This window comes from Haematobia irritans, chromosome 1 (assembly GCF_050003625.1).
Source record: "Haematobia irritans isolate KBUSLIRL chromosome 1, ASM5000362v1, whole genome shotgun sequence".
Lineage (NCBI taxonomy): Eukaryota > Metazoa > Arthropoda > Insecta > Diptera > Muscidae > Haematobia > Haematobia irritans.
In genome coordinates, this window is record NC_134397.1 from 248,012,509 (window position 1) to 248,038,830 (window position 26,322).

General features: G+C 40.2%; 1 protein-coding gene across 2 annotated transcripts in view; it reads left to right on the plus strand.

The window, feature by feature from the left end:
- LOC142219645 (uncharacterized) overlaps positions 1-26,322 on the plus strand; it is a 145,322-nt gene that overhangs the window by 46,300 nt on the left and 72,700 nt on the right. For both annotated transcript variants that reach the window (XM_075288535.1, XM_075288540.1), the window contains exons 2-4: positions 20,111-20,410; positions 20,497-20,713; positions 20,861-20,967. In XM_075288535.1, the coding sequence (XP_075144650.1) occupies positions 20,111-20,410; positions 20,497-20,713; positions 20,861-20,967 (624 nt within the window). The remainder of the gene's footprint in view (positions 1-20,110; positions 20,411-20,496; positions 20,714-20,860; positions 20,968-26,322) is intronic.

Here is a 26,322-nt window from a genome sequence, read left to right on the forward strand (position 1 = left end):
AAGACCTGTTATGGCCATGTTTACACATTTCGCGTGCCAAGGTGTATGCCAAGCTGTCACCAAGGGAACATCATGCACAATGGGGTTGTTAACTCTTGGCAAGCAATGTAAATCTCGTTTACTTTTTTTTTTGGCCTATTTACTTTATGAGAATCCCTGCGCTTTTGTGTGTGTGTGTGTGGGTTTGGAATCAGCATAGAAGTAGTTCGTAATTGGGTGTAGATGCAGTTGAATGGTATCATTTGCTATAGGTCTAAGGAGGGCTAAAACAGTGTCCTGAAAAGTAGTAGAGGAAACATGGGATGGAGGAAACTAAATGAGATAAGAAAATTCAATAAAACGTCTAGTCTATAAGTTTAGGGAGTTTTTTTTTTTTGATTTATTGCATTAACGGAGATATGTCGAGCTCCTTTCATATTGACTAAAAACCACTCCGCTTAGGGAAATATAAATCACCTTCGAAGTGGTTAATTCTGTGGCCACTTGGCCAACTCATCCTCTCATGTTTCAGCTGTGATCAACGTTTATGCTCCTCAGGCAATCAAAATAAAATATCACAGCAAAAAATAATTGTAAATTTGGAAGCAGTAAAATTATAGTGTCCATACTGTAGGCACTACTTTTCCGAATACAGCGTTTCATTCTACACGTATAAGACGAACAACGTACTTAAAATATGTAAATAATGATGGTGCTGAAATTAGCGCAGTTGAATTGCACTAGGGTAAGCGGGTGCTTCGTCTCTCGCTGACTAGGTTGCACTCCTGTAAAGAAGAGTTGTTTGTGTAAAGGGTGATACGGTCAAAATTTGGGAAAACGCGTGTAAATCGGTGAAATCGTTTATTTAAAAAATCAAATTAAATTTCTTTTTCAAGTTCAATTAGTATAAAATTCAGGAAAAATATTCAGTTAGGCTTTCGCTTTTCCAAATCCGAATTGCCGGGCCTCACGCTTGACACCTGCCATCAGATTTTGTACAGCCACCTTGTCCACCTTCTTCGCCGCAGAAAGCCAGTTTGCCATGAACTGCTGCTCGTCCTTAGCAGTTTTTTTGGTCTTCTTTAGGTTCCGCTTGACAATAGCCCAGTATTTCTCAATTGGGCGGAGCTCTGGCGTGTTGGGAGGGTTCTTGTCCTTGGTAACCACCTGCTCGTTGTTGGCGGCGTACCACTCCATGGCCTTTTGACCGTAATAGCAAGATGCCAAATCCGGCCAAAACAGTACGGAACAACCGTGTTTCTTCAGGAAAGGCAGCAGACGTTTATTCAAACACTCTTTCACGTAAATTTCTTGGTTGACAGTGCCGGAAGCTATGAAAATGGTGCTTTTCAAGCCACAGGTACAGATGGCTTGCCAAACCAGATATTTCTTTGCGAACTTTGAAAACTGTCAAAGTTCGCATATCATATCTGCTTGAAAATATCTGCTATCTTTCCCCTTCCTTTTGCCGTATAAAACTCCTGTCCCGGAAGCTGCTTGTAGTCGGCTTTGGCGTAGGTTTCGTCGTCCATTAACACGCAGTCAAACTTCGTCAGCATCGTCGTGTACAGCCTCCGGGATCGCGCTTTGGCCGTCGTATTTTGTTTATCATCGCGATTTGGAGTCACTACCATCTTGTAAGTCGATAGTCCGGCTCGTTTTTTGGCTCGATGCACGATTGTAGACGATACACCCAGCTTATTTGCGGCAAATTTCCTGGCTGTCGACAAACGTTCCCCAAACACTTTAATTACATTTGTAACGGTTGATTTGGCAACTTTTAGCGATTTTGCCAGCTTTGCGTGCGAGTAGCTCGGATTTTCGCGATGCGCGAGCAAAATTTTGATACGCAGCTGCTTGGACGGCATTTTGACAACTGAAGAGTGAATTCCAAAATCAAAATAGGAGCAACATTCTACACACACACCTTCAAAATAAGGGGTGTTAGGTTAAGTTAAAGTGGCACCCCGATTAAGATTCAGGCTCACTTAGACTATTCAGTCCATTGTGTTCAGGTTTTTTAAATGCAAAATTGAAAGAAATACGTCAAGTTTATATTGACCAAATTTTGACCGTATCACCCTTTATTTTATCACGACTTCTTGCGAACTATGTAGCAAGTTACGATTTCATGTTCTTCACATCCCTATTTTTTGCTTCTGAAGCGTTGAAATACATACGTAGTACAAGCGCATTTAAGTGGGACATTTCTTTACAAATTCATCGATGAATTCCTTGCAAGGGTAAGTGCTGCTTGACTTTTCTTACTTTACAAACTTGCTGAAAATTCAGCAAGTTTTTTTGCTGGGATATTTGCCTTCAGTAACAAAATCTACCAGTTAACCTCCCACGATATCATTTGTTGTTATTGTAATTGTCTCCTGTGCTAGAGCGTACCTTTCATTTCTTCATTTGATGCTATAGAAGAACGTGTGTACAACGTCATCCTCTATATGGTGACATTCATTTATACTGTACATAGAGCAATTTTTCCTCACCTTATACAAATAGTTCTTGAAGTCAAATCGCTGTCAATTTTCCGGAATATTCTTCATCCCACTGCGCTTGTCTTTTCAGCTTTCCTCTACTTCCTGAATCGAGTCTCTTCCACAGGATCTCTGATTCTATATATTCGCACACGACCATCTTTTTATACCCACCACCTTAGAATGGTGACGGGGGTATAATAAGTTTGTAATTCCGTTTGTAACACATCGAAATATCGATTTTCGACAATATAAAGTATATATATTCTTGATCAGGGAGAAATTCTAAGACGATATAAGCATGTCCGTCTGTCTGTTTGTCTGTTGTGATCACGCTACAGCCTTCAAAAATGGAGCTATCGTCGTGAAATTTGGCACAGATTCGTCTTTTGTTTGCAGGCAGGACAAGTTCGAAGATGGGCTATATCGGTCAACATATAAACCGAACTCCTGATTTGGGGTTTTGGTCTTATAAAAATTGCAGTTTTTATCAAATTTGCATGAAATGGGAAATCTAGAGGTATTTTAGGACCATCAAAAAGTGTACCGAAACTGGTGCCTATCGGTCCATGTTTTGGTAAGTACTGGTCCATGTTTTGATATAGCCACCATATAGACCGATCTCCCGAGTTTACTTCTTGGTCTTCTATAATTTTTACCCAATTTGCCTCAAACCGGAAATCTAGAAGTATTCTAGGACCTTAAAGAGGTGTGCCGAAAATGGTGAGTACCGGTCCATGTTTTGATTTAGACCGATCTCCCGAGTTTACTTCTTGGTCTTCTATAATCCGTGCCAAAAATGGTGATTATCGGTCGATGTTTTGATATAGCCCCCATATAGGCTGATCTCCGGATTTTACTTCTAGGGCCTCTAGAATCCGGAGTTGTTACCCAATTTGCCTGAAATTGGAAATCTAGAGGTATTTTCGGAAAATAAAGAGATGTGCCGAAAATGGTGATCGGACCATGTTTTGGTATAGCCCCTATTACACCGAACTCCCGATTTAACTCCTAGTGTTTCTAGAAATTGTAGTTTTTATCCGAGTTGTGGGTATTTAAGATTCGGCCCGGCCGAACTTACTACTGTATATACTTGTTATAGTTCTATTTAGCTGCAGATGACTCTATTCTGTAATCAGTAGCTATTCTCAATTCTGCCCGCATCCATACAGAAATATCCTTTTACTGACTTCCATCAAAATCTTTCTTCTCTTTCGTAAAAGTCCTCTTATGTTTCCCATCAGCCTGGTTAAATTAGCCGTGATCTTGGCAGCTTTCTTCGTAGAATAAGATAAGCTTCGTTCCAATTCCCACATATATATATTTCGCAATCTTAGGTTAGGTTAGGTGGCAGCCCGATGTATCAGGCTCACATAGACTATTCAGTCCCATTTCGCAATCTTGGCATCTTCCTCCATTGGCTGCAGAAGATAAATTTAGTACCAATTCTCACACTAAGGTAGATCACTGCTCGATTTGCAGCCGTTTATACTCCGTGTGCCATCACATCTATTTCCGTTGGAATACGACGTCCCAGTTAAGACAAGAAGACCATTTTGTGCGTTACTAATTCTGGTGGTAAGTGGCGTGGGTTTAGCCGAGCAAGCTAAAAGATGACGGGTGTCATGTGTCCCTTGATAGCAGATGGGACATACGTCAGATACGCTGCTATCAATTACTAGTAGAGATTGAGGAGGCTATACTTGCCAAAAGTACTTTGGTCTGCCGCGGGAGATCTCTTTCCTCCGGCGCTATGGACGACGGTCGAGCTCCGAGATCCGGATTAACGTTGCAGCTTCCCACCGCTTTAGCTACAGTGCTGATGAATACTGTTCAGACATCTCGGATATGCTGCCTGATCTACAGGCACTCTTTTTGTAACGATGGATCTAGAAAGTCAAAATCCATTCTTACATTCCTGGGTGGTAGTTGCATGGTTACTGCGATAACAACCGAGAAGATACTGCTTTGACATTATGTAGGCAGCCCGATGTATCAGGCTCACTTAGACTATTCAGTCCATTGTAATACCACATTGGTGAACTTCTCTCTTATCACTGAGTGCTGCCCAATTCCATGTTAAACTCAATGACAAGGGACCTCCTTTTTATAGCCGAGTCCGAACGGCGTTACACATTGCAGTGAAACCACTTAGAGAAGCTTTGAAACCCTCAGAAATGTCACCAGCATTACTGAGGTGGGATAATCCACTGCTGAAAAACTTTTTGGTGTTCGTCGAAACAGGAATCGAACCCACGACCTTGTGTGTGCAAGGCGGCCATGCTCACCATTGCACCACGGTGGCACCCAATTATTTGAAATTATGTAATTGTGTTTCCAAACAGGGATGATTTTGGTCTCCACATAAAGGGATGTTCTGCGGAAACACACTTCCACAGCACTAAGGGTAGCGTTCTGACCCTGCGTCACTTGTTTGAGGTGTCCACACTGGTGATGCATAGTTTACCACGGACAGCCCAATTAACTCATATGTAATCCTTGTCCGCAGCCCGAGTGCTGCCGGCAAGTAACTTGAGGACCTTGTTTCTACTGCGGAACTTATCGCAAATTGCAGTGAACACACAACTTGGAATGGCTGTCGTATGTAACCCCCGACAATCTTGGGGTAGTTTGTAGTCACAATTATCTTACCGTCTACTCTAACAATCAACTGCCTACGTATGTACTTCCTTTACGTCCACGTAGTGTATAGTGTGGCTGAGGATTTGGTGGGGGATATCCTCAAATTTATAGCAGTAAGTTCAGCAAGATCGCATATGTCATCAACAAATGGTCCGGATGCTCTTTGTTGATGACATATGCCCCTTCCTGCCGTCAGGAAGGGGTGGAATAAATAGAGGTTGAACAGTGCCGAAGTATCACTCTGCCTTGGGGAACTCCCAGTTTGACTGGACATCTTAACCTTAAATTCCACGAAGGACTGGCATCGGCGCAGATAAATAAGTATCCAACAGTTGGACCACGCCGGTAGCGACGTGATCTCGCTGTTGTCGAATAGTATGGCATGGTTGATCGTATGGAATGCCTTCGATAGTTCAAGCGCCACGAAAACCCTCCTGTGACACGGCTTGGGGTCGTTGAGTCTCCTCTTTATGTATTCTGAAACGGCATTCAAAGCTATTGTTGTGCTATAAACTTTAGGGAATCCATGTTATTGGTTGGCAGTTGCGAAATTCTCCACAAGAGTGGAGAATTTTCTAAAATATCAATCGCTGTAAATAGCGACATCTATATAGCTGGTCTTTGGAGCAAAACTTCTTCATGTCGTTTTTATAACCCGTACCCTAAGACCAGGCCCTACCATAATCTCTTCATACTTTGCTAGGTTACTACTGGAAGTCTCTTCTTTGTTTATTGCATTCGTTTCTATCATTTTAGGGATCTCAATGACTTCAAGTTCCATCATGACCATAACATGTTTATAATCTAGGATAGTTTGATCACGAGTAGAAAGCTACAGCGGCTTTTGAACCGTAGAACAGTCTCATGGCGACACTCTACCAACAATAGCTCAGTGGTGGAACTGTAAAGTCGAAGAACTTACTGTACTGTAAATCCGAATAATTTAGGGAGGGAACTGTAGATAAGAAGAACTCAGTTTCGCACCTATAGGTCCAAAGAACCCACGAGAAATTGTTTATCTGGATTTTTTTTGTTTTAATTCAAACAGCTCAGTGATGGAACTATAAATACGAGGGAAACTGTAAAACCCAAAAGCTTAGTAATCGAGCTATAGATCCGCAATACTCAGTGGTGGTACTGTAGATTCGAAGAGATCCGTCATCGAACTATGGATCCAAAGAATTCAGATGGAACTTTATATCCAAAGAGCTCAATGGTGGATCTATGGATCCTTCCATAATATCTTCTTACTCTGTTAGATTCTCTCTGTAATAGTCTCTTCTTTGGTTTCTTGCATTCGTTCCTTTTATTTTAGGAATCTCAAAGCCTTCGAGTCCCGGTAAGTCTTCCTTTTGTATCTAAAACTGTCATCTGGTTTTCTCGCATTTTTCCTCATTCTACTCATGGACAATCCTCCTGCCGTACTTGTCGAAGCCTGTATTATATGTTATGGTCAATATCTTTCGATCCAGATTTCTTCATCCTGATCTCCACACGTTCATGATAAGTTAATAAAAAGCTGACGTGACTTCTGAGCCATAGAACAGGCTCATGGTTAAACTCTACCACTATGAGCTTTGTGGTTGAACTGTAGATCTCAAGAACTTAGTAGTGATACTGTAAACCCGAAGAACTTAGATAGGAATCTGTAGGTAAAAAGAACTGAGTTGTGTCACTATAGATCCACTGAACCCACTATAAATTGTTTATACGAAACGCGTGGTGGATCTATGGATCCGTAGTATTCAGTGCTGAAACTGTAGATTCGAAGAAATCAGATGCATAGAACTCAGAAACAAACTGTATATCCAAAGAGCTCAATGATGGATTTTTTGAATTCGAAGGGCTCAGGGATTAGGTTAGGTTGTAGAGGGTGACATCAATGTTCTTGTATTGATGCCCACTTAGACCAGTATAGGTCCATTGTGATCCCTCGATGTGATTTTTCAATCTTTCTTCTTCCGATGCGGCCGCTTTGTCCCAGAAACTTCCACCTGCTCGTTATCTTTGAAAGAAATCTCAGAATAACCAACCAGAGGCCCTGATGAATGCAAGTATGTTCCTTAAGCTGCACTCCCGTAGATCAGTGAGAGTCTGAAAGAAAAAGGAGTCCAGTATCTTGTTTCTTCTAAAGCATAAAGCTGGGCACTGACACAGGAAGTGGTACGAGTCCTCCGTAACTTCCGGGTCCAGGCACCATCTACAGATATCATCGTCTTTAAGTCCTATTCTTACCATGTGTTTCCCAAGTGTGTTGTGTCCTGTTATGATACCAATCAATGGCCGTAATTCTCTGTTAATCGACAACAAAATTTCACAGTTCCTACGTTTCTTTTCATCCCATATCAACTTGGTTTGCTCGCAACCATCCGAAGAGACCCAGCGTCTTCGTCATTGCTCATCATATTTAACCTCTATCCTGTAATGATAAGAAGATAGTGGAGGAAAAACGTCCGCTAGGACGTTGTTCGTTCCACGAGCACCTTCCTTAGCCAGCACATCCACTTTCTAATTTCGTATTATCCCATAGTGCCCAGAAGAAGCTGATATCGCTTCTGAATAACGGCCTCATCAACAGCGACCCCGCAGCCTTCGTGATCGCAGAAATCTCAGCCTGAAAAATACTGCAATCACTATCCAGCGTGTAAGTCTCGCTTATTCCTAGTTCACTACAATAGATTCCGCTGCCCGTTCCTTCCACCATCTTTGATCCGTCCGTATACATGTTCAGGGTTCCGAAGGGTATCCTCCTGTCTTCCCACTCTTCCATACTTGGTATAATGTATGTCGGTTTGTGATGATAAACCTGCTCCGTGGCCATATGGTCCGTCTCTCTATACTGCCCGGCCAGAATTTCAGTATGCCTGCAGGCTGTCCTCTCCAGCGTGTTCAAGCTTCTAAGTCTCAGAAGTGTCAGTTCAGCCGTCTTCCTTACGTGTAAATCGAGTGGGATAAATCCCATCAGTACCTCCAGAGCGGCAGTGGCTGTGGTCCTCATGGCACCTGTCATATAGATGAGTGCAGTCCTATTCACCCTATTTATTCTCGATATATGATTTTGGTGTCTCACGATTGTCCACCAAACATGACAGCCATATGTGGCCACAGGTCTTACAACCGCGGTATAAAGCCAGCCAAAAAGAGAAGGCCTCATTCCCCATCTCTGCCCGACCAATTTTTGACACGAGTATAGTGCCTCATAGGCCCTCTTAATGCGATCGGCAGTATTCTCCATCCAGTTCAGCCTGGAGTCCAAAATAACTCCTAGGTACCTTGCTGATTTCGAGAGCGTCAACTTTATGCCCTGGAATTCAGGAGACTTGTACCCGATAACCTTTCTCCTCTTGGTGAACAGTACCAACTCCGTCTTACCAGGGTTCACCCCTAAACCGCAACCTAGAGTCCACTCCAAGAGATATTGCAAAGACTCGCTCAGCACATCCGAAATAGAATCGAGGAATTTTCCCGATACCATTATCACAATGTCATTCGCGTATGCCACTACCTTGATACCCTTACTTGCCAGCCCAAGCAATACCTCGTTCACCACCAATAGCCACAGCAAAGGTGATATAACCCCTCCCTGTGGCAATCCTCTAGTGGTCCTAGCCCTCCTTGAGGTGCTCTCTAGCTCGACCACCATGTCCCTGCTTAGCAACATCAACTCGATCCACTTTATAACGAATTTCTCAACACCATACCTCTCTAATGCATGTACCACCTTATCAATTTTCGTATAATTAAAAGCACCTTCAATGTCCAGAAACGCCGCCAATGTATAGTCGCCATATGTCATGTATCTCTCTATGTGATGCACCACTCAGTGCAGGGCAGATTCTACAGATCTGCCCTTAATATAGGGACTCAAGGATAGAAGCGAGAAAATTTGTTTATCTTAAAAACTCCATGGTGGATCTATGGATCCGCTATATTCAGTGGTGAAACTGTAGATTCGAAGAGATCAGTGTCCGATCTATACATGTATAGACCTCAGAGACAAACTGTATAGCCAAGGATCTCAGTGATGGATCTGTAGATCCTAGGGAAACTCGGATATACCCGAGGAACTTTGTGATCGAGCTATGGATCCGCAGATTCGATAAGAATTCGAAATATACATACAAAGAGCTGTATGGTGGATCTATGGATACTTCCATAATCTCTTCTTACTCTGCTAGATTACTACTGGAAGTCTCTTCTTCTTGGGTTTTTGCATTCGTTCCTATCATTTTAGGAAACTCAACGACTTCGAGTCACGATGAGGATACTTTTCTATTTAAAGCAGTAACCTGTCGTTCGCATTTTCCCTCATTCTACTAAAGAACAGCCCTCCAGGACAGGCCTATTTGTCATAATTTTTGATAGTGCTATATCGAAACCTTTGCAAATTAGAGGGAACCGGAAGAACCGAAGAACTCAGTGGTGGAACCATTGATCCAAAGAACACAGAGAGAAAATGTACATCTCAAGATCTTAGGGATCGATGTATGGATCGATCGCAATTGACTGGATAGTCTCAGTGAGGCCAACAAAATGGGGGAAGCCACTTAAACCTAATTTATGGATCCGAAGAACTTAGAAGAGGTACTGCAGATCGGAAGAACTTGGTGAGGACACTGTAGGCCCAAAAACTCAGTTTATGCGAACCATGTGTAGCTATGAATCAGAAGTACTCGGTGGTGGGACTGTAGATCCAAAGATCTCAATGGAGGACCTATAGATCCAAAGAACTCAGAGGGAAACTTTTCATCCAAAGATCTATCTATAGATCCGAAGAAATCAGCGCTGGAACTGTAGGTTCGAAGAGATCAGAGTAGAAACAATTGATCCAAAGAACTCAAAGGTAAACTGTATATCCGCAGAGCTGAGTGCTAGAACTATGGATTGGAAGAAGTCATTGGTGTGACTGTAGATCCAAGAGATCTGTGGTGGAATCATAAATACAAAGTACTCAGAGGGAAAATATATATCGGATGAGCTGAGTGTTACATCTTAATGGACAGAATAATAAAAGTGAGCTTGATAAAAACCGGACTGTCACTAAAACCTAACCTATGAACTTAGTGGTAGTACTGTAGATCCTAAGAACTTAATGCGAGAACTGCAGCTCCCATGAACTTCAACTGTGCACACTTTAATTCCTATGGCGGTCAGACTATCTAATATCATATTAGTCTCTCTGTCTTTTCTTGGCAATTGACAGAATTTGATCGAATTCTTTATTAATCACTTCTGTGGTTGTTGTGCTCGAAGGATTACGATAAGTTCTTCAGTTAAGTATTTTCCTTAATTCTCCATTAGACGTCATGTTAATGTATTACAGTTAGTATGCTCTAACCTAATGTGATTCTATTTGGTTCTCTTTCGGATCCGAGATACTGTATGATCTTTTAGTATACCTATTTGCTTGGTCAGATTGTTTGAATGTCAAATTTGTTTCGTCAGTTTAGCATTTGCAACTATGTATTCATAACGAATGTGATACTGATGGATGCACCTTACATGGATTCCAAGCTCTTCATTCCTTGTTAGCCTCATTCCATTTCCAAGAGATTAACTTGAGAACGTGCAAGCATTTTTTGTGTGGAGTAGTTAGGTTTCTTTGCTTTTGTGGTTTTTCAAATACCAACACACACACAACTCAATGTGAACTGCACACAAATTAAAAATAGGCCTAACTAACCTACTGAGCAAACGGGTGGGCAATATAAACTCTGAAAACCACAAGCAAGCAAACGAGACCTAGTATTTACCCAAAACTTCAAGGTCCAAGTTTTGTGGTGTGATTTTATCTTCATCTCAGGTTTCATAACCATTCAAAATCTGCATTATCCTTTGTCCTCTATGTGTGTGAGTTTGGTTTTTTTTTAATTCGCTTTTTTGGTGGTCTGTCATTTGATCATTCGTATTGTGTTGTTGACGTAGATATGCTTGGTGGTGATTGTATATGGGTATTGTGGGACTTTCATGTTCTGGTGCTGATGGTCAGAATGGCGAAAAAAACTGAACATGAAACGGCGAAGCCATATCGCATAAAGTCATCATGATGGGTATCATTTGTTTTAAGAATGTTTGATGAAAAAAATAAGACCTTTTTTTGTGGTCATGGTTTGTGGTATTCGACTTTCACTTTAGATGGACAAATATCAACAGAAAGCATTTTGCATGGAAAGATGGTCATGAGTAGAATATGGATGCTAAAACTTCTTCAATATTTTTGATTGAGGTATTATAAATTAATTCCTCGAACATTTCGTATATATTCATAGCAAGTTGGGAGTGATACTTGACATTTTCAACGCTCAAATGGAGGTCGCCCATATTTCACACAAAATCAATTTTCTCCTGGGGAATGAACCCAAAATATATCAGGCTATCGCGTATGTGCGCATATATTGTAAGACAAAGATGCGTATTTTTATTTAGCATCCTCACACTTGTCCACAATAAGCCTCAATCTATACAAGTTTGTGCAGAGGACCTCAACGTACAAGTTAGTAATGCCCATGACTTTGAAGAATAGTTCCCATCCAGTTTTAAATGTCTCGCCTTCATGGGTTATTCGCCAATGTTGCTCTCAACTTGTAGCCGAGTAACGCCATCCAATAATTCGAGATTTTCTGTAAAAATATGCATTAATAACTAAGAGATATGACCGGCTTTTAGAAACATACTCACTCTGCTAGCAAAGCCCCAAGGGTGTTGCATGCGTAAGTTTTTGGCTTACCTTAAACGTCCTGGCCTCAGAAATTTGGGCCACCACTCTGTTGGAAATCCTTAGCAAAATAGCACTATAGGTCAATGGTGGTCATTTGAATGACCATAACAACACCCCAAGGGTGTTGCATGCGTAAGTTTTTGGCATACCTTAAACGTTCTGGCCACAGAAATCTGGGCCACCCCTCTGTTGGAAAGTCTTAGCTGAACAGCACTATAGATCAATGGTGGTCATTTGAATGACAAGCTGACAAGCTTTTGAGGGAATATTTCTTAGGCAAATGGATGAGACATAATTTTGTTTCATTACCGAGGACTATCCGAGCGGTATAATGGAATTTTGTCTACGCCTCAAAGATATTTTATGTTTAAGATCTCTCAATCCTGAAAATTATATTGCTTTTAATCCTGACCCCGGCAGTTCATAATCTAGGATAGGTTGATCTCGGATAGAGAGTTGCGGTAGCTTCTGAGCCGTAGAAAAGCCTCATGGTGAAATTCGAATAGCAAGAGTTCAGTGATGGAATTGTAGATTCGAAGAACTCGGTGATGGAACTGTGTGCTTCAAAGAATGTAGAGTGAACCGGCTCCGTGGTGCAATGGTTAGAATGCCCGCCTTGCATACACAAGGTCGTGGGTTCGATTCCCGCTTCGACCAAAAACCAAAAAGTTTATCAGCGGTGGATTATCCCACCTCAGTAATGCTGGTGACATTCCCGAGTGTTACAAAGCTTTTCTAAGTGGTTTCACTTCAATGTGGAATGCCGTTCGAACTCGGCTAAAAAAATTGGGTCCCTTGTCATTGAGCTTAACATGGAATCGGGCAGCACTCAGTGATAAGAGAGAACTTCACCAATATGGTGTCACAATGGACTGAAAGGTCTAACTGGGCCTGATACATCGGGCTGCCGCCTAACCTAACCTAGAGGGAACCGGAAGAGCCGAAGAACTCAGTGATGGCACCATAGATCCTAAGAACACAAAGGGAATATGTACATCTCAAGATCTTAGGGATCGATGTATGGATCGATCGCAATTGACTGGATAATCTCAGTGAGGCCAACAAAATGGGGGAAGTCACTTAAACCTAACTTATGGATCCGAAGAACGTAGTAGAGGTACTGCAGATCGAACGAAATTGGTGAGGAAACTGTAGGCCCAAATACTCAGTTTATGCGAACAATGTGTAGCTAGGAATTAGAAGTACTCGGTGGTGGAACTGTAGATCCAAATATCTCAATGGAGGACCTATAGATCCAAAGAACTCAGAGGGAAACTTTTCATCCAAAGAGCTCAGTTGTCAATAGATCCGAAGAAATCAGCGCTGAAACTGTAGGTTCGAAGAGATCAGAGTAGATCTATGGATCCGAAGAACTTAGTGCGGGAACTTTAGTTCCCATTAACTCAGTTGACCAACTATACATCCAATAAATCCCACGAGAAATTGTTTGTCTAAAGAACTCCTTGGTGGATCTATGAGTTAAAGGTAGTCAATGGTGAAACTGTAGGTCCAGGGATTTTAATTGGTAATTCCAATGGAAGATCCAAAGAACTCAGAAGGAAGATGTATATCCAAAGAGGTGGATCAGAGGTGGATCTCTGAATACGAAGAACTTAGTTCTGGAACTGTATCCGAAGAGATCAGAGGAGAAATCATGGGTCAAAAGAACTCAGAGGGAAACTGTATATCCCAAGAGTTTAGTGATCTACGGATCCGAAGAACACAGTGATGTAACTGTAGATCTGAAGAGATCTACAGTTACATCCAATAAATCCCACGAGAAATTGTTTATCCCAAGAACGCCGTGGTGGATCTATCAATTAAAGGTACTCAATGGTGAAACTATAGGTCCAGGGATTTTAATTGGTACTTCCAATGGAACTCAGAGGGAAACTGCACATCCAAAGAGCTCAATGGTGGATCTATGAATCCCAAGATCTCATCGATGGAACTATACTTTCGCAAAGATCTGTGGTGGAAACATGGATCCAAAAAACTCAGAGGGAAATTGTACATTTCAAGAGCTTAGTGATCGATTTATGGATCGTAACAAATCAGTGATGTAACTGAAGATCCCAATAGATAAATAAGGTTGAACCATGGAGCCAAAAACGTATGGGGAACGCGTTGTTACGATGAGTGATAGCAGAACTAAGAAATGTAACTGCAGATCCGAAAAACTCAGTGGCGGAGCAGGGGATCCGAAGAAGCCAGTTGTAGATCTATAGCTTCGAAAAATCAATGGTGGAACTACAAACCCAAAGAATTCAGAGGAAATCTGTTTGTCCGAAGAACTCAGTGACGGAACAGTAACTCCGATGAACTCGTCGATGGAACTGTATATTCAAAGAACTTACAGGAAACCGGTAGTTCCGAAGAAATCAGTGGTGAAACCAGAGATCCAAATAACTCAGAGGGAAAATGTACAACCGAATAGCTTAGTGATCGATTTATGGATCCGAAAAATACAGAACCAGTGGCAGAACTATAGATCCAAGGAACTCATCGAGAACCTGAAGATCCGAAGAACGGAGTGGTGGAACTTTGGATCCGACCAACTCTGTGGTGGAACTATAGCTCCGAAACACTCGATTGTGGAACGGTAGATCCAAATAATCCAGTGGAAATCGATATGTCCGAAGACATATAGGTTTCCAGTATCATTTCAGTGATAGAACTGTAGATTCGAGGACCTTAGCACTCGGTGTTGGAACTCTAAAGGGTGATACGGTCAATATAAACTTCACGTATTTCTTTCAATTTTGCATTTAAAAAACCTGAACACCCATCATTTTGAAGGTGTGTGTGTGTAGAATGTTGCTCCTATTTTGATTTTGGAATTCACTCTTCAGTTGTCAAAATGCCGTCCAAGCAAGAAGAGCAGCGTATCAAAATTTTGCTCGCGCATCGCGAATATCCGAGCTACTCGCACGCAAAGCTGGCAAAATCGCTATAAGTTGCCAAATCAACAGTTACAAATGTAATTAAAGTGTTTGGGGAACGTTTGTCGACAGCCAGGAAGTCTGGATCGGGGGGAAATTGAAAACCGGAAGCCGCTGAGACGACAAAGAGAGTTGCCGGTAGTTTCAAGCGAAACCCTAACCTCTCTCTCCGAGATGCCGCAAATAAGCTGGATGTATCGTCTACAACCGTGCATCGAGCCAAAAAACGAGCCGGACTATCGACTTACAAGAAGGTAGTGACTCCAAATCGCGATTATAAACAAAATACGACGACCAAAGCGCGATCCCGGAGGCTGTACGCGACGATGCTGACGAAGTTTGACTGCGTGGTAATGGACGACGAAACCTACGTCAAAGCCGACTACAAGCAGCTTCCGGGACAGGAGTTTTATACGGCAAAAGGAAGGGGAAAGGTAGCAGATATTTTCAAGCACATAAAACTGTCAAAGTTCGCAAAGAAATATCTGGTTTGGCAAGCCATCTGTACCTGTGGCTTGAAAAGCAGTATTTTCATAGCTTCCGGGACTGTCAACCAAGAAATTTACGTGAAAGAGTGTTTGAATAAACGTCTGCTGCCTTTCCTGAAGAAACACGTTTGTTCCGTACTGTTTTGGCCGGATTTGGCATCTTGCCATTACGGTAAAAAGGCCATGAAGTGGTACGCCGTCAACAATGTGCAGGTGGTTCCCAAGGACAAGAACCCTCCCAACACGCCAGAGCTCCGCCCAATTGAGAAATACTGGGCTATTGTCAAACGGAACCTAAAGAAGACCAAAAAAACTGCTAAGGACGAGCAGCAGTTCAAGGCAAACTGGCTTTCTGCGGCGAAGAAGGTGGACAAGGTGGCTGTGCAAAATCTGATGGTAGTTGTCAAGCGTGAGGCCCGGCAATTCGGATTTGGAAAAGCGAAAGCCTAACTGAATATTTTTCCTGAATTTTATAGTAATTGAACTTGAAAAAGAAATTTAATTTAATTTTTTAAATAATAAATTTCACCGATTTCACGCGTTTTCCCTTGACCAAATTTTGACCGTATCACCCTTTATATTCAAAGAACTTAGAGGAAACTAGTATTTTCGAAGAGCTCATTGATGGATATATCAATCCGTAGAAATCAGTTGTGGATCCAAAAACATCAATGTTGGAACTATAAATCCAAAGAGCTCAGATGGAATCTGTGGCTCCGAATAACTCAAACTGTAGATCCGAAGAGCTCAACGATGGTGGTACTGCAGATTCGAAGAACTAAATAATTGAAATGTTTATCTGAGGAACTAATTGATCCCTTGTAAATGTATATCCGAAGAACTCAGTGATTAAGTGATACGAGGAACTAATTGATGCAGCAGTTGATCCGTAGGACTCAGTGATAAAACTGTAGATCCCAAGAGCGATGGAACTATAGATCCGAAAAACTTGGTGGTGGGATTGAATATCCGAATAACTCTGCGGTGGAACTATAAATCCAAGGAGCTTAGCGGGAACTGTAGACACAAAGGGATTAGTCGTGGGACTACAGATCCAAAGAACTCATAGGGAAACTTTTTACATGAAGAGTTCAGTGATGGAACTGTAGATCCCAAGAGCGCAGTGGTGGAACTTTAGATCCAAAGATTTCCAAAAAAAACTTTATGAACGAAAAATTCAGTAGTGGAACTATAGATCCAAAGAATTCCGAATGAGTTTTTTTGGTGGAACTGTAGATCCGAAGAACTATGTGGTTGAACTATAATTTCACCGATCTCAGAGGGGAACTGTGTACACGACGAATTAAGACAAAATATAGTTTATGATGATGACAACTTCAACAAATTCGGAACGCTCAAACAATGTTTGTCAAGATTTTCTTTTAATGATATAAGCAGCAATGATATAATGGATTTAATTAGAAATATGAACTGCGCTAAAAGTCCAGGTCATGATGGAATATCGGGAAAGGTATTGAATGTGTCAAGGAGTTTTATTTGTGAGCATCTGTCATATATATTCAATAGAATGATAAAAAAATCTACATATCCTGAAGTACTAAAGCTGGCTAAAATAGTACAAATACCAAAATCTGCCAATGCCGAAAAAGCTTCTGATTTCAGGCCAATAGCATTATTACCATTATTTGATAAAATATATGAAAAGTTATTACATAAACAACTGTCAACTTATTATATTATATTATATATCCTAAACAATTTGGATTTAAGAAGGGCAGTGGTACACAAGAAGCTGTAGTTAATATTGTAAATACTATTTGTGATGGTTTCGATGTAAGCTTTGGTGGAGTTGGTGCAGTTTTTTATGACTTGTCAAAAGCATTTGACCTAGTTGATCATAATATACTGTTGTCGAAATTGCCATATTATGGAATTTGTGGAAGGGAACTGGAACTTTTAGAGAGTTATATTGTGAAAAGAAAACAATATGTCGAAATTAATGGAACAAGAGGAGACACAGGAACTGTTGAACACGGGGTACCACAGGGAAGTGTTTTGGGACCGCTGTTGTTTACAGTATACCTTAACGATATTTCCAATTTAAATCTCAATGGCCAATTAATTATGTATGCTGATGATATTGCTCTATTATACCCGTATAACCATGAGGCTATATTGAAAGGACAAATGGAACATGATGCCAATATTATTTCGGAATTTTGCAGAATTAATAAACTTATAATTAACCCGAACAAGACAAAATTAATGCGTTTTCGACCTCGATGTCCGCCAGTTGAGGAAACATTTAATATAACGATTGGAGGTGTACGGATCTCTGAGTGTCAATCAATGAAATATCTTGGTATTCATTTACAAAACAACTTAGCGTGGAATATGCATATGGAAGAGTTGAGGAAAAAAGTGTCACCTGCTATTGGCATGCTGCATAAATTTCGTAATGTTTTTAATGTAAAGACAAAACTTGTACTATATAATTCTTTGATTCAAAGCCATTTAAATTACTTGGAAATAATAAAGGGTGATTCTTTTGAGGTTAGGATTTTCATGCATTAGTATTTGACAGATCACGTGGGATTTCAGACATGGTGTCAAAGAGAAAGATGCTCAGTATGCTTTGACATTTCATCATGAATAGACTTACTAACGAGCCACAACGTCGAATTTTCAGTGAATGGGCCCTAGAAAAGTTGGCAGAAAATCCGCTTTTTTATCGACAAATTTTGTTCAGCGATGAGGCTCATTTCTGGTTGAATGGCTACGTAAATAAGCAAAATTGCCGCATTTGGAGTGAAGAGCAACCAGAAGCCGTTCAAGAACTGCCCATGCATCCCGAAAAATGCACTGTTTGGTGTGGTTTGTACGCTGGTGGAATCATTGGACCGTATTTTTTCAAAGATGCTGTTGGACGCAACGTTACGGTGAATGGCGGTCGCTATCGTTCGATGCTAACAAACTTTTTGTTGCCAAAAATGGAAGAACTGAACTTGGTTGACATGTGGTTTCAACAAGATGGCGCTACATGCCACACAGCTCGCGATTCTATGGCCATTTTGAGGGAAAACTTCGGAGAACAATTCATCTCAAGAAATGGACCGGTAAGTTGGCCACCAAGATCATGCGATTTGACGCCTTTAGACTATTTTTTGTGGGGCTACGTCAAGTCTAAAGTCTACAGAAATAAGCCAGCAACTATTCCAGCTTTGGAAGACAACATTTCCGAAGAAATTCGGGCTATTCCGGCCGAAATGCTCGAAAAAGTTGCCCAAAATTGGACTTTCCGAATGGACCACCTAAGACGCAGCCGCGGTCAACATTTAAATGAAATTATCTTCAAAAAGTAAATGTCATGGACCAATCTAACGTTTCAAATAAAGAACCGATGAGATTTTGCAAATTTTATGCGTTTTTTTTTTTTTTTTAAAAAGTTATCAAGCTCTTAACAAATCACCCTTTATATGCTCACAAAAATAACTTTCATTTGAGAGCATTGCAAAGAACACAGAATAAGGCACTCAAAATTGTTTTCAATTTACCGATATTATACCCTACTTCGGAGTTATACAGCAATATTGCTAAAACAATTTTACCAGTGTATGGCATATACAAATTTCAATTATTGACATATATGTTCAAGGCTACTAATAATATCGGACTGGGATCAATACAATTTCTCATAAATCAAACTGCATTCAATACAAGAAATAATACAAATTTAAAAGTAAAACGATGTCGTATAGAAGTGGCTAAACAGGGAATCGAGCATAGTGGATGTGTAGCATTTAACCGAATTCCCGATAATTTGAAGAATATATCAAGAATTTCTACATTTAAAAGAGAAATAAAATCATTTTTATTACGTGATATGGAAATGCTTCTGATGTAAATAGTTTTCATGTAAATTAAACTAAATTATTTCTAATTTTCAACGTAAAACAATTTTTAATTGTAAATTAATTTGTTATATAAAAAGTGAATATTGATAACACGTCTATAGGTACTGATAAGGTTAGCTCCTATAAAGCCATTAGGGCGCTGGGGCAACATAGAATTTATGAATTGTAACAAATTGAAGTAAATAAAAAATATATAAAAAAAAAAACTTTAGATCCAAAGAACTCCTAGGGAAACTTTATATACACTCCGAGGGAGCCAGTAGATCCGAAGAGTTCAGCGATGAAACTGTAGATCTTAAGAACTCAGTGGTTGGATTGTAGAGCGGTGGAAATATAAATCCAAATAGCGCAGAGGGAAACTGTATACACGAAGAATTCAATGGTGAAACTGTAGATGGGATGAGCTGAGTAGTGGAACGTTAGATCCAAAGAACTCCGAGAGATACTGTAGATCCGAAGAAATCTGAGGTGGAACTATAGCTCTAAAGAGTTCAGAAGAGAACTGTGTACACGAAGAATTCAGTGGTGGACAAGTAGATCCAAAGAACACACTGGTGGAACGGGAGATATGAAGAACTCTGTGGAGAAACTGTAGATCCTAAGAAGACGGAAAACTCAGTGGCGGAACTGTAATCGCGAAGACTTCAGTGGTGGAACTGTAGATTCGTATAACTGAGAGGTAAAACTATAATTTCGAATTGCAAGCAGAAAGATGCTGTAATATTCCAAGTGTCCGTTGGACACCTTTCCGAGTGTGCATTACTTTTAACAAACAAACAAGAAAGACCGAGATAATGCATGTGGCATATTTCATTTTTGTATAACAGCTATGTGAGTATTCACATCTACGTCCAATTCTGCCACATTATTGCATCCTTTTTTGATATTAGAAGCCTTGATTGAAAAATGAAATTGTGTCTTTCCCAGCTCCTCTAGAATTTCCAATTCACTCACCCATCATTTCATTGTTTTTTTTCAGGAGGGAAAACGTGGCTACCTTGAAGGTTTGGCCAGTCACTACAGCAAAGAGATCAATATGCCTTATGAAGATGTTCTCGATGCCATTGAATTGGCTCGAGTATCGAAATGGAAGGAACGACATATTCGAATGGGATCACAATCTACTGGAGGCTCGAATACCCTAAGACGTGGTGCCAGTGCTGGGGCTGGTACAAGTTGTGGCATGGGCGTCAGTGCCATGATTACGGGTAATATAGCGCATCAGTCAATTATGCCGGCGAGTCATAGTCAACCATTGTATGTGCCTGGAAAATATCTGGTGAGTTGGTTGTTGTGTCACATCGAACATAGCCAATTATTGATGGTAATCTTTTGTTTTTGTCCTTTGTCTTTCGCCCTGTGTAGCCCTCAAGCTGTTTATCGAATCGTGAAGAGAATGAAATCTATAGTTATGCCCAAAATGATTTGTCCAATCGTATGGCACGTAATGTTATCGATTCCAAGTCAACGGTTAATTTGACTTCAACCGGAAGTGGTGGCTGTGGTGGTGGTGGTGTGGGTGGAATGCAGCATAGTTATCCTGGAGCACGGTCAAATTTCTTTTATGAATTCTCGGCAACAGGTAGAGTAACTGAAGAGAGCCTTCGGGCTTTTCTTCTTTCACATTTTTGCCATGAGTATATGAAAAATATATATTTCTGGCATTTGTTTCTATATCCGTTTCCGTTCTAATGATGTTTGTGTCTGGCATCTGGTTGCCTTTTTACAGAGGGACGTAATAAACGAAAACGACATACCACGGTCTTTGCACGTTTCCTAAATGGTTTGCGACAAGGTGCCGAAGAACTCAATCCAGCTGAGGGCATGCAATTAAAGGTAAGAGCACAATGATATTTACTTTGAACAAAGGAAGATAAGGCAAATAATACGAAATGAGTTAATTTGCCTTAATCTAAAGAAAGCCATTATGATTGGCTAGCCAAACTGGTCTGCTTCTCGGTAACTTACAGATTTTTTATACCCTAAACCGCATAGTGGTCAGGGTATAATAACTTTGATCTGCCAAAAAAAATGTGCCTACCAGAAATATTGATTTTAGACCTTACAAAATATACATTGATCGACTCAGAATCACCTCCGGAGTCGTTCTAGCTCTTGGTGCCCATCCGTCTGTCCATGTATTTGTTATTCGCAGAATTCCAGTCGCAGTTATTAACCGATTTTGATGAAATTTGGTAGATGGTGTTTCTTCCTTTCGCACAAGGACGAACGCTATTGAAATTGGAAGAACTTGGATCAAATTTAGATATAGCACCCATATATATGTATCGCCCGATTTCGATAACTGGGGTCCCGTTGCGTTTTTTTTTTACTAACAATCGTCGTTAAATTTGGCACAATGTAATCTTTTTCATCACCCTTCAAGTCTGCAGAATTTCCTCGAAATGACAAAATCGGGTGATATATGTGTATCGACCGATTTTCGAAATATGTCCGTAAAACCCTTACCCGATCTCACTCCAAGTTGGCTTACTCTAATTTACTATAGTAAAGGGTGATACGGTCAAAATTTGGTCAAGGGAAAACGCGTGTAAATCGGTGAAATCGTTTATTTAAAAAATCAAATTAAATTTCTTTTTCAAGTTCAATTAGTATAAAATTCAGGAAAAATATTAAGTTAGGCTTTCGCTTTTCCAAATCCGAATTGCCGGGCCTCACGCTTGACACCTGCCATCAGATTTTGTACAGCCACCTTGTCCACCTTCTTCGCCGCAGAAAGCCAATTTGCCTTGAACTGCTGCTCGTCCATAGCAGTTTTTTTTTGGTCTTCTTTAGGTTCCGCTTGACAATAGCCCAGTATTTCTCAATTGGGCGGAGCTCTGGCGTGTTGGGAGGGTTCTTGTCCTTGGGAACCACCTGCACGTTGTTGGCGGCGTAGCACTCCATGGCCTTTTTACCGTAATGGCAAGATGCCAAATCCAGCCAAAACAGTACGGAACAACCGTGTTTCTTCAGGAAAGGCAGCAGACGTTTATTCAAACACTCTTTCACGTAAATTTCTTGGTTGACAGTCCCGGAAGCTATGAAAATGCTGCTTCTCAAGCCCCAGGTACAGATGGCTTGCCAAACCAGATATTTCTTTGCGAACTTTGACAGTTTTATGTGCTTGAAAATATCTGCCACCTTTCCCCTTCCTTTTGCCGTATAAAACTCCTGTCCCGGAAGCTGCTTGTAGTCGGCTTTGACATAGGTTTCGTTGTCCATTACCACGCAGTCAAGCTTCGTCAGCATCGTCGTGTACAGCCTCCGGGATCGCGCTTTGGCCGTCGTATTTTGTTTATCATCGCGATTTGGAGTCACTACCTTCTTGTAAGTCGATAGTCCGGCTCGTTTTTTGGCTCGATGCACGGTTGTAGACGATACACCCAGCTTATTTGCGGCATCTCGGAGAGAGAGGTTAGGGTTTCGCTTGAAACTACCGGCAACTCTCTTTGTCGTCTCAGCGGCTTCCTGTTTTCGATTTCCCCCCGATCCAGACTTCCTGGCTGTCGACAAACGTTCCCCAAACTCTTTAATTACATTTGTAACGGTTGATTTGGCAACTTTTAGCGATTTTGCCAGCTTTGCGTGCGAGTAGCTCGGATTTTCGCGATGCGCGAGCAAAATTTTGATACGCTGCTCTTCTGGCTTGGACGGCATTTTGACAACTGAAGAGTGAATTCCAAAATCAAAATAGGAGCAACATTCTACACACACACACCTTCAAAATGAGGGGTGTTCAGGTTTTCTAAATGCAAAATTGAAATAAATACGACAAGTTTATATTGACCAAATTTTGACCGTATCACCCTTTATGTATCGTCCGATTTCGACAAATGAGGTCCCGTTGCGTTTTTTTACTAACCATCGTCGTTAAATTTGGCACATAGTAATCTTTTTCATCACCCTTCAAGTCTGCTGAATTTCATCGAAATGGCATACAAATGATATATATGTATCGCACGATTTTCTAAATATGTCCGTAAAACCTTTACCCGATATTACTCAAAGTTGGCTTACTCTAATATTCTATAGTACTAACAATATGTGCAAAAAATCATCGAAATTATTTCAGATTTAGATATAGCTCCCATACAGTGCCAGACAAGAGTATTAGCACAGAACCCTAAACCACATAGTGGTCAGGATATCTGCGAAAAAATGTGCCTTCCAGTAATATTTATTTGAAGCTTCATAAAATATATACCGATCGAAACAGAACCACCTCCTGAGCCGAAGGCTTGGCCCTTTGTGTCCGTCCGCCTGACCATGTGTTTGTTGTTCGGAATATTCAGATCATTCTTCCTAACCTATTTTGATGAAATTTGGTACATATTGCTCAGGACCGGCCCCTGAGTCGATCTAGCCATGTCGGTCTGTCTGTGAACACATTTATGTAATCAAAGTCTGAGTCGCACATTTAGTCCAATCGACTTAAAATTGATTTTGGAACCCTATTGATTTTGGAAGAAATCGGATCAGTTTTAGATATAGCTCCCATATATATAATTCGCCATATATGCAAAGTTTTACCCTGATTTACTTCAAATATTGCACAAGAAGTACAATTGTTAGTGTCGTAAAGTGTACCAAATTTTATTGAAATCGGTTCAGATTGAGATATAGCTCCCATATATATCTTTTGCGCGATTTAAATTTGTATGACTCCAGAGGCTACAGTTTTACTCCGACATACGTAAAATTTTGCACGGCGAGTAGAATTAACACTCTTACTATGCATGCCAAATTTGATTGAAATCGGTTCAGATTTAGATACACCCATAGAAAAAATCATGAACGACATGGTCATTTCGAAACGATCCGTTCATGAAATTGAATCAACACACATGTGTTGCCAAACTGAGAACAGATGGGGTCAATCTGACAACGTGAAAATGACACCATACGTTGTCAAAACATCAACCAGCGTTCATGATCTGAAAACGTAATGGTTACGAATTTATAAGCAAAATTAAAAAAAGATTTCAGCTACCGTGACTCGAACCTGTGTTGCCTGCACGATATGCGTTAACAGTCGCCTTAGCACATTGCACCAACGGCGGAGTTGCCATAACGATTATTTTAAGATTTTTCATGGCCAAAGAAAAACGAATGCCGTTCATGAAATCGTGAACGCCCGTGAACGAAATCGTGAACATTCCGTTTTTATTTTTTTTGTGAACGTTTCTGTTTCATTTTGACAACGTACGTTCACGATTGTGAAACGCAATTTTTTCTATTAGTGTATAGCTAAACAAATATATCGTTCGCCAGATTTAAACTTATAACAGGTTGGCTGATAAGTCCCCGGTCTAACAAAGAAAAACACATTCCCTTCAAGAGCGATACAACGGTTATAACGACCTTCCAATTTTTTGACACCATTTTAGTAGTACTCTTCGGTTTTGCCTCAGTTTCGGCGATCACCTCTTCATTGCAGCCAAATTTTTTCCCTGCGAGCATCCTTTTGAGGTCTGAGAACAAGAAAAAGTCGCTGGGGGCCAGATCTGGAGAATACGGTGAGTGGGGAAGCAATTCGGAGCCCAATTCGTGAATTTTTGCCATCGTTCTCAATGACTTGTGGCACGGTGCGTTGTCTTGGTGGACCAAGTTTTTGCTTCCACCGTATTTTTCCCCTTCAGAAAACAGTATTTTATCAAAACACGAAATTCCTTTTTTTCCATTTTTTTCACTGTGGTCATATGAGTGTAAATCGGGCGAACGATATATATGGGAGCTATATCTAAATCTGAACCGATTTAAAAAAAAATTTGGCACACTTGACTACACTACTAATTGTACTCCTAGTTCAAAATTTCAACCAACTTGGGGTAAAACTCTGGCTTCTGGGACCGTATTAGTCCATATCGGACGAAAGATATATATGGGAGCAATACCTAAATCTGAACCGATTTCTTCCAAAATCAATAGGGGTCTATTCTGAGCCAAAACACATACTTGTGCCAAATTTGAGGTCGATTGGACTAAAACTGCGACCTAGACTTTGTTTACAAAAATGTGTTCACGGACAGACGGACATGGCTATATCGACTCAGGAGCCCACCCTGAGCATTTTTGCCAAAGACACCATGTGTCTATCTCGTCTCCTTCTGGATGTTGCAAACATATGTACTAACTTATAATACCCTGTTCCACAGTGTGTATATAAAAAAAACTTTAAACCAAAGATGTTAAATCATCGAAATAAGTCTTAGCCTATATTTGAATCTAAAGATTCAATATTTCAGTTAATTTAAGGACGATTTCTTTAAATCAAAAATGTGTTTTTTTACTTTAAGGAAAATTTGCCTTAGTTTAAATTTTCAAAATGTGTGTCCTAAATTTAATGAAAAAAAAATTTTTTAAGCAAAGATTATAAACTTTCTTTTAATTGAAATTTCATTATTTTAAAGAAATTTGTCCTTAATATTTTGTGAATTTCGCATCCTAAAATGTTGGTTGCGTAATCTTTAATATCACGTAAATATTTTTTTTCATTCTAATGGTACTCTATGAGGTACCAGTTTTTATATAATTATATTTTCAGAATTTGATCAAACAAAAATTAGTTTGTACTGTGCAAACATGCTTCATGTTTCACCCTGAGCATATCTATTTTTATACCCACCACCATAGAATGTTGACGGGGGTATAATAAGTTTGTCATTCCGTTTGTAACACATCGAAATATAGATTTCCGACTATATAAGGTATATATAAGGTATATATATATATATATATATATATATATATATATATATATATATATATATATATATATATATATATATATATATATATATATATATATATATATATATATATATATATATATATATATATATATATATATATATATATATATTCTTGATCAGGGGGAAATTCTAAGACGATATAACGATGTCCGTCCGTCTGTCTGTCTGTTATAATCACGCTACAATCTTCAATAATGAAGCAATCGCGCTGAAATTTTGTACAAACTCGTTTTTTTGTCTGCAGGCAGGTCAAGTTCGAAGATGGGCTATATCGGTGCAGGTTTTGATATAGTCCCCATATAAACCGACCTCCTGATTTGGGGTCTTGGGCTTATAGAAATCGTAGTTTGCCTGAAATTTGAAATCTAGAGGTATTTTATGACCATAGAGAGGTGTGCTAAAAATGGTGTGTATCGGTCCATGTTTTGGTATAGCC